The following is a 9,450-nucleotide window of genomic DNA, read 5'->3' as shown; positions in this document are numbered from 1 at the left end:
TATTAAGTACTGGATGACAAGTAAAGGGTGATTAAAAGTGCATGAGTTAGTATACTCAGTAGATTATGGAGCTGCTTTCAAAGCACTATGCTTAAAGTTTCTAATAAATAATTGATTATGTGTGCACTTGGATCTAAAACTGTGTAAATTCAGTAAAAATTGAAATAGACTTGCTTCATAATGGTGAGTTATTGTTGAGATCCTAGTGTGTTTGCAGTATCAACTGCAATTTTAACTTTCAAGGTATCCTGAAAATGACTTTTCCTAAATGTTTGAACTTAGTAGTGACTTAAATCTGTAACAAAATCCAGCTAGGTCTTGAACAACTGCTGGCAGCACCTGGTTAGGATTTTGTCTTTTTTTTTTTTTTTTTAAATTTCTTCCCCCTTCCTTTGTCCAAAATACTAAAATCAGCCAGAATAGTCTAAACTTGTTTGAACCATGAGTAATGTGTTTAATAGGAAGAGGAAAAATAGATAATTTTAATAAGTGGATTAAAGAAAAATTAGATGTGGGAACCAAGTATTGGATGACCTTAAATATTTAAAATTGTGTAATGAGTCAAATACTGGTGGATAGATTATATTCCCCAGTGGGGACTTGCTTTTTAGTGTCTCGTATGTGAGCTTTGTGGGTTTTGAATTTTGTTTGTTTGTTTTTTAAGCTAGATGGGAGTTGCAAGTCTTGATTCCCTGCATATTATCATAGGTGCTGGGTGTACACATTATATAGCTGAATCACGTGTTTACCTGGTGGAAGATAAATTTTAACCTACTTTTGAAGGGAAACAATGCTTTGACACTACTAGTTCCTGATAAAATTTGTTTTATCTTATATATTATCTTGTTTGGAGATACTAGCTTGTTACTGACATCTGAGATTGCACTATATAATGTGAAGATTGCAACAGTTGTTGGTTTTACTGTGGTTTTTTATATCCAGTAGAAATTTGACACCTCAGCTTTTTTCATTTAATCTTACACACTACATCAATTCAATAGCTTTTGATCCTCAGCTGATCTCCTGCTTGCCCTTAGCTACTGTGTTCTTTTTCTCCCTCCTGCCTCCTCCCCAGGGCAAGGAGCTGGTCTTTGGAGTGTTTCTTCTATGTACTACCTGTCAGGCAAGTGTCACCGTTTTTTAAACACGGCTAATGCATGCACAGCTCATTGTGCACGGTAATTAAATGTATTTTTAGTTGAACTCTAAATCTTTTCAGCACACCTAATTCACTTTGGGTTTTGGGTTTGGTTTTTTTTTTTGTGGGTTTAGGGTTTTTTTTAAGGAAAACCTTTTGAGTGTAGCAGTTAAAAATCACTGCTAGAGGGTTTTTTGTTTGAATTTAGTATTCCTGGCCATGTGTCAGCCATACGAAGAGCGCACATACATTTTTACGCTTATTTGAGCCAGTAAAGAAGTTCAGCTTTTTAATACCGAATGTTTTAAATAATGAACAGTTTGACCTGATACGGTTATGTTCATGTTGTGTTTGGGTTTTGGGGTTTTTTTTTTTTCCTAATCCTGCCCCAGGTAGATGAGGGTAGGAGGTAGAAAGCTTAATCTGGAGGATGGCAAGAGCTGGTTAAGTGATTATGCGAGGGAGTTTATAATGAGCTGCTTTAGAGTTTGGCCCAAACCAGGCATTGTAAGTTACCTTACTTGAGAATATTCTCTGTGGGTGTACAAACCCCTGACCAGCCAGCAGTCGCGTCCTGAGCATACTTCCCCCTCACCTTTCCCCTAAAAGAGAATTATATGAAGTCTTGCACTGCCGACTGCCTCTCCAGGCCTCTTGTAGCTATTCTGACAAAGCAATAAGAAGTATCTGATCTTTTTGTGAGATCTATCAAGTTTACATCTGCATAGTTGTCTCATGTAACACTATTACTGTTAATGAAGGCTCAGAGCCAGCACAAAATGAGGGCATTAAAGTAAGTTACTCCTTTACTGTCTCTGATCATTTAATAATTGAAAGTGTCCCTTCAAAATTGTTGGCCTTCATAAAGCCCAGAAGTAATGCAGCTGTTAACTCACAAGCTATTAAATAGTTGTTAATTAAGATGACAGGTAATTATCTTGGAAACGTTTATTGTTGCAAGGTAGGGACAATGTGATGTTTTAAAACACTATCAGAGGGTTGTAAAACTGATCAAGGTAATAATTGCTCTAATACTTGGATAAACACATGGATAAAGGAAACTTTTAATATACGGTGTCTATGTATTCAATGAAAACCACCTTCAGATGCTAAAATTAAGTAAATTTACCTTATCTATTTTGTAATTTACTTTATAAATAAAGATTGATGCTTTAGTTTGGTGTTGGCTGAATCATTTCATAGTCTCTTTAACAAAGATCTATATTCTAACATCATGATGTGTAAGTACCAGGCAGTTCCCGTGGGAGTAGAAGGCAAAATAGAAAAAGTGATTGCAGGGTAAGAAGGGAGGTGGGCAGAAAGAGAATTCCTGGCTTTTGCGATTGGAGTAAAATCAGTATGTTGGAAACAGCTACTTTCCTGTTGCCTTACAGAAGCAGCACAGAGGCTTCTGTAGCAGGATCCAAGTGTGTTCAGCTCCTGAGACTTTTATGCTTTCAATAATAAGCCTCTTCAAAAAGTTCTATCCTTTTAAAAAATGCTGAAGTAGTTGATTAGTAATTTAGCAGTTCTGTTGTTACTTGCTCGGCATGAGGTAGTATAATTAAACTACTCAAATGATGTTGTTCCATTAATGTTTTTTTTTTGTCTAAACTGAAAGTAGTTTGCTTGAAGTCTTCCTATTGCCCTCAAAATTCAAGCTGAAAAGAACATTTAGTGGTTTGGCTTTCCTTTTAACTGTCCTGCCAACACATCCCCATAGGGAAAATTGGTGATACGGCAATTTTGCAGCTGAAAGAAGGAAATTTGAACATGTGCTGAACTAGGATTTAAGAGAATGATTTTAATGCAAAATGCTATACAGGAAGAAGGCTAAGAGAAGCAGGAGGGAGGTAAGAGGAAGGAATAGGCTAGGCCTCTCTGTGACCATGAATAGAAGAAGCAGTTTTATTTGCCTTTTGGCCAGTGGGTGTTAAATAAAACTCTCAGCTGGCCAGCCCAAATACAAGGATGAGGCAATTCTTCCCATTTCAATAATATGAAGTACTATGGCTTGTAAAAGGTGTGTTGGCTCAAAAGGCAACTGGACAAACAGATACAAAGAAAATGCAATAAAGGCTTAATAACTAATGAAGACCTCGCATCCTTCTCAATGTTTATGAGCCGCAAACTGTACAAAGCCATCATACTCCAATGCAGTATCGCTACATGCACGTCCTGTTCGTGCCCTCTTTCCTCAGCAGCCACTAATGGCTCATGTCCTGCCCCAGGGCTGTGCAGGCACCTCCGCTCTGAGTCACAACAGCCATTCGGTGACCTCCTGCTGTATCCAAGGGGAGAACTCTTGCCCTTCGTAAGAGGTTTCCTTAACAGCAATTTTCCATGGCTCATTAGCATTTGCTTTTATCCTGCCACTTCTTCCTAGCGTCTTAGTTGGAATTGCAATAAATCATTCTTGCTATTTTTCGTTCATACTTCCTTCTGGGGGTGAGTGAGTTGCTTTAGTGACAGTTCTCCAGATCCTTAACATGCAAAAGGTTGGCTCTTTCAGCAAGGGTGGTGATCCATGGCACCCTCCCCGTCAAGAGAGGGTGTAGGCCGGCCCTGTTAGCCCTATTGCTATCCCAAGAACATCTCCCGTGTGCAGCTCTCCACCCACCAGAACTGTACTACGTTTTCTCTCGCCTCCAATTCTATGAAACTACATCATCCCTTTACTCACAAAGAACTCAAATGGCTCAAGTTACCAATTTGTGTCCTGGAAAACTTTACTATAGTAATTAATACAAAGAAGTATGGATTCTAGGCTAGTTTAATGTTTTTGCAGGGAATAAATGGAACAGAAGTCTCTTATCCCCCGTCAGCATCTATAGGTGCTCACCTTACTGTAGGAAGATCTTGAAAAAAATCTTGGGGGGGGGGGGGAGTTCTTTCTCTTTGCACCTTGTGTATTTCAAAAAAAAACAGACATTCCCACATAAGTTAACTAGCTTTACCTAGTTACCTAAATCATCACATTTTCATTCGTCACTAGAATAATGTTAAATGAGTTAAATTTGTTTGTTAATGAAAGGGTAGCTAACATGCTTCATTTACAGTGAGGGAAAACTACTGCCGAAACTTAGGTGCTGACAGCAGCACTGCAAATAGTCACGCTCTACTATGATAGAACAAGAGGAACTCCTATGCTTGTAGCTAATATTCTCCTAATACTTAGAACATCATGGCTGGTGCATAAACAAAATCGTTCCAGCACACCAGCGGTGAACAGCGCTGACTAGGGAGTTACGGCAGCAAGCGTGCTGCAGGACAACACTGTGGATGTATTCTAGCTCCAGGGAATGGTAAAAAGCAGATGTGATCTAATAAGAAACCTTCACAGAAGAGCTGGAGATGTTTAAAACTGAAGAATGGCTTAAGCAGACTTTACTCTGATTTAGCTTTATAGCAGCTTTTTTTCTCCACAAACCCAGGTTCAGAGCTGTACAGCTTTATTCCATGCAGTGAGGCAGCATAATGTTGTTATCGGAAATGCAAGCAACGTAAAATGACTATTGTTTCCAAGGCTCAAAGTTTTAATAGCAGAAATAATAATCTGCAATGATAATGCAGAGTTTTTATTTATGTTAACAGCTTTTTACAATTTCTGCTCAATACAACTAGAAGCTGTTTAGGTGGATACCTTCTCCTAAATTAAACTATCAGTTTTAAAAGGCAATACAGAATGAGTTAGTAGCCAGAGATCTAATGATATAAATACGAGTGTTAGAAGTCACATGCATTCTACAAAGAGATACGTATCTGTGGATGCTGTCAGATCATTTCTCAATGTTTCCTTTTCTTTGATAATCATGGAATTTCAAATTTAGCTGTAAGGCAGGCTATTTACCTACCCCTAAGCTGTCAAGAAAAAGTTCACAAGGTGCAAAAAAGGTTTATATGAAAATAACCTCTTTCACTTACAATGGTAGTATTTGTATACCTACTTAGTCCAAAGTATCTGGAATCACTTTCATTTCATTTTGAGTCTGCTTTGATCTGTCAATGTACCTATTTTAGAAAGCTTTCCATGCTGCATTTTAAGAGTGTATTTTAATATTTATTTATTAATATACATACATATATTTTTTTTTAAAAAAAAAAGCTTCATCATTTGACTAAGGAAAATGCAGAATTGGTCTTAGAATTATTATTCTTGCCCCTTTAACAAAGCATACCATCTGTATTTTTAATCCATATGGAATCTTCCCCTAAAATGTAAAATATTCAAAGTAGCTAAGAGTCTTCCTATGGACAAAAATTAAATGGTTTGTCATCATACAGAGTTCACCAGAAGAAAGCCATATGTATTTTTGCATTTGCACTGCAAGATAACCGTTTTGCTTGTGAATCCTTGAAACCAAAAAACAACCTAGAATATGTCTTGCAGCACTTACTTGCCTAAAACTAATCTCAAGACGACTTTTTGAAAAATAGCCACATTCACAAACACTACCAGTCCATTCACACCAATATGAACTCTCAAGTTAAAATGCTAAATAAAGTTTCTTTTAAAAGACAACATAAGTGCCATTTGTATCTATTAAATGTTGTCTTCAATAGAAAAAGGTCTAGTACACCTGATCAAGAAAGCAATTTGCAGAAAAAACATTCTACTCTGCTACTGTCGTATGCCTTTGCAGCAGACATACTTGATACTTGGACATCAAAAAAATCAAATAGATTCTAATATGGAAATGCATTTAAAAAGCTGTAGAGAAGACGTACCAGCACTGCAATTTGTTAATACAAAAGAAGTTTTCTCACGTTGAGGGCCCAATGGCTAAGGATATGTGAAAAGGCTACTCAGTTAACAAAAATAGCACAGTGGTGACAGGCCAACACCATACCTTATATACAGGCCAGAAAGTTCTGGAAAGCAGAAAAGCTGATAATGTCACACTAAATACTAATAAAATATTTGCTACTGGTATCTAGTCCATTTCAAAAATATTTGTGTATCAGAAAAAACAGGTATCAAATTTTTATCTCTTGTAGATGCTGTTGGACCTGCAAGAGAACAGACAGAAATATAAGTAACTGATACTGTAACCACACACACGCACACACTCAGAATAAGCTTTTTACCTGAAAGACTACATACCATCTTAATGTCTGGCCTTCTGGTTTTTTTGTCATTCAGACACTGACCAGCAATTGAGTACATTTTATGAACTGAAGGTGCATCCCAGTCACTCATCTTTTCATCAATATAATCCTCAATAGTTGCTTCCTCATCCTCAATTTCATCTTTGATACTTAACTACAAGAGAGTTTGAACCAATGAGTAGGTAACTTTGTAAGGATCTGAACATTATGGATTCCACACTAACAGTTTGAAAACTTGCTTTTGAGTGTTCATTTCTTTTCTCAACCACTTTTCTAGACAACGAATGATGACAATGGTTCAGCAGCGTATTTATTCACCAATATCTGCAGAAACAGCCTATAAGGCTATAAATGGACTATACATTTTTATTATGAATTACTTCTAATTGAGTTAACACAAACTTGTAAAGCAATTTTCTTCAAGCTGCTTCATATAGCTTTAACTTTTCCCCAGTTCAAGGCTCAGTTTCTTAGTATTGTCTCTTTTTTAAGAGAAGCAGCATGATCGACATGAGGTATTTATGTTTACTCAATAACCCACAAATATGCAAGCTTAAGCGTGAATAATTTCTTTTTTGTCAACTTTATAAAGCCTCTTTCTGGAAATTAATGCCTTCTGTCACCAGTCTCAGTGGCTGCTATATCTATTCTAAAGGAAACTTCTAGTCTGAAATAACTTTTTAAGTCTGACTGGTTTAGTCCAAAGCTCTCCAGCTCCAACACACTTGAAATGTGTTATCTGTAATCACAAATACTGTTTGAGGAATACCTCAGAGAAGTCAGCATGCTAAAGGAAGTAAGAAACAAAAAGTCAGTGAGTAGAGGCAGGTCTTCTGCCTTCTTCTATGGGTCAGTCTGAAACTGCTGACTAACGTTCAACTACCTCAAAATTTTCAAAGTTAAGGATGCCACATTATCTTGCACTGACCGTTCTCTTTATGCTCCCAAAAATACGTTATAAAGATAAACTGTACCAGTCAAATCACACCTTATATTCCTTTTTAGATCCTATCTCTGAAAAAGCCTGCTTCAAAAAAACCCCAAAACCTCATGATTCAATTTGACAGGGACTGAGTTCCTCAAGGTCTTTAACAGAGCTCAATAGGATAAGTATCATGCCACTCCAGAAGATACAGCTTAGAGGAAAAAAATTCTGTTAGCAGGACACAGGTATTCCCAAAGCTGCAAAGAAAGTGATCTCCTATCAAACAGTATGGAACAAAACCAATCCAAACCTCAATGCTATTTCATACTTAGTAAATAAGTAAGTCTTTCTGTAAAAAATATTCTAGGAAAGCCTTGGATTAAGTAGTTTAGAATTTAATTTTAAGCTAAATGAAAGGCTAAATTAAGAACAGCCTTGTAAGATTTTTAATTCAAAAGAGTGAACTCTGAGACATAAGTTTCCTAATTAGTAGACTGAATTACTCATTGAATAGTAAAAAAGAAAACAAAATTCAACCTACCCTTTACCCTGCAAAAAAGCCCTTTATTCCAAACTTCCCTAAGGTTAAAACCATAAGGTATTTGCAAATTATTCATAAAGTTGAAGAGGATGAAAATTGATACAGGAATGCTAAGAAGTATAAAGAACCATAAAGAAACAACTGAGATGAATAGTTTAAAATGTTCTGGTGAACGAGGAACTACCTGGGTATAACAGGAGTATGCTGATAAAGCATAATGGTATTACAATAAGAAGCAGTGCCAAAATGAAGGGAATTATAGGGTCAGATTGGAAGGAGAAGACCTTGGGGACTGAACAATCTCCTACCAGCCAAGAGATAAAAAGTTTCAGCCTCACCTCTTAAGACACATTGACACAAGAGCTGTTTTCATAACTACGTATTTTGATGACTAATTTGATTGTATCAGAACCTGTTAACTGACTATGATTTCATAGAAAGTGATCCTAGAGCAGGGGGAGAGGAGGAGAAAGCAAAAGGAACATACCAGTAACTGTGGCTCTCGGTTTTCATCTACTGGAGGAAGACCCGTTATTATTTCTAGTAAGACCTAGGAGAAAAAAAATCAGAAGAGAAAATGAAGCATAGAATAATCCTAGGCACATACACCATTTGCAAAAAGGAACACGACCCCAAATCTTTCAAACAAATGCTCACAGAACCTGTATTTGTCCAAAGATAGCTCTCTATACAATTGATTGTTGCTGCTGTTGTTCCTACCTTTATTTTCATTAACTGTTACGAGCAGTGTGGTTTATGAATTTCAATGCAAGTTTTTCTCACCCTACATTGTGTTGCTTCAAAGCAAGATGGAAGGATTTCCAAGGGATTCCGAAACAGTATCTGATCTACATCCCCATGAAACTAAACGCTATGAAGGAAGTGGTCAATAGCAATTAGGGTCTTGGATCTATTCAGAATGGATTTATTATTCTCCCAAATATTAAGCTTATGTCTTTTTTGTACTCAGCTTTAAGGCAAACGCCACATGGACAGTGTACTTTTCGTGCTTAAAAAGAGTAAAACACACTTAATTTTGGAACATTTTCTTTAAAAAAAATTCTTTTCTAGCCTGAGTTACATTTTTGTGCAATACTATGCAACAAGAAACAATGTTCCACATTACTTCAAACTACATTTAGCTAGAACTTGGAATGTTATTTTACTCCCGTCTTTCACATGGAAATTTACATTTTAACATAATTATTGTAATCATTAGCAAATTCAATGTTTTAATCAACATATTCAAATGATTTTAAACCAATCAAAGTTCAGAAACACTATCTTAAGAGTACATCTGTTGGGAAAAGGAGAAATGATCAGAGTGGATTATTTAATTTCACATATTCTTGATTTTGTATGCTTTTATCATTTACAAAAAAAAGTCATATAATGCTTCCCACATTCTACTTACTACTCCAAAACTGAAGATATCAGATTTAGGTGTTATCTCTCCTCGCAGAGCTTCAGGCGCCATATATGCAGCTGTTCCAACAATTCTTTCAGTCATGAGTGTTTGTGTGAATGTTACAGATGCTCTTGCAAGTCCAAAGTCAGAAATTTTGGGCATATATGTATCAGTTAATAAGATATTTGCACTGGGAAAGAGGGGAGGGGGAAAAAAAAAAAAAAAGAAAGAGAATTTTCCAAACTAGTACAGTAATTAGGTTTTATAACAGACTAATAACTCCTTAATAACCAAACGCAGACTGCTATTTTGACTGTTTCTTGAAATCT

General features: G+C 36.4%; 1 protein-coding gene across 2 annotated transcripts in view; it reads right to left on the bottom strand.

Annotated features, from left to right (window-relative positions):
- Positions 1–5,266: 5,266 nt before the first annotated feature.
- IRAK4 (interleukin 1 receptor associated kinase 4) overlaps positions 5,267–9,450 on the bottom strand; it is a 71,868-nt gene continuing 67,684 nt past the window's right edge. For both annotated transcript variants that reach the window (XM_075710621.1, XM_009487135.2), the window contains 4 exons: positions 9,128–9,311; positions 8,201–8,263; positions 6,243–6,401; positions 5,267–6,148 (listed from right to left, as the gene is read on the bottom strand). In XM_075710621.1, coding sequence (XP_075566736.1) covers positions 6,116–6,148; positions 6,243–6,401; positions 8,201–8,263; positions 9,128–9,311 — 439 coding nt within the window. In that variant the 3' untranslated portion in view covers positions 5,267–6,115. The remainder of the gene's footprint in view (positions 6,149–6,242; positions 6,402–8,200; positions 8,264–9,127; positions 9,312–9,450) is intronic.

The sequence above is a fragment of the Pelecanus crispus genome, chromosome 1 (genome assembly GCF_030463565.1).
Source record: "Pelecanus crispus isolate bPelCri1 chromosome 1, bPelCri1.pri, whole genome shotgun sequence".
In the NCBI taxonomy this organism is placed as follows: Eukaryota; Metazoa; Chordata; class Aves; order Pelecaniformes; family Pelecanidae; genus Pelecanus; species Pelecanus crispus.
This window is presented reverse-complemented; position numbering and strand designations above follow the sequence as displayed.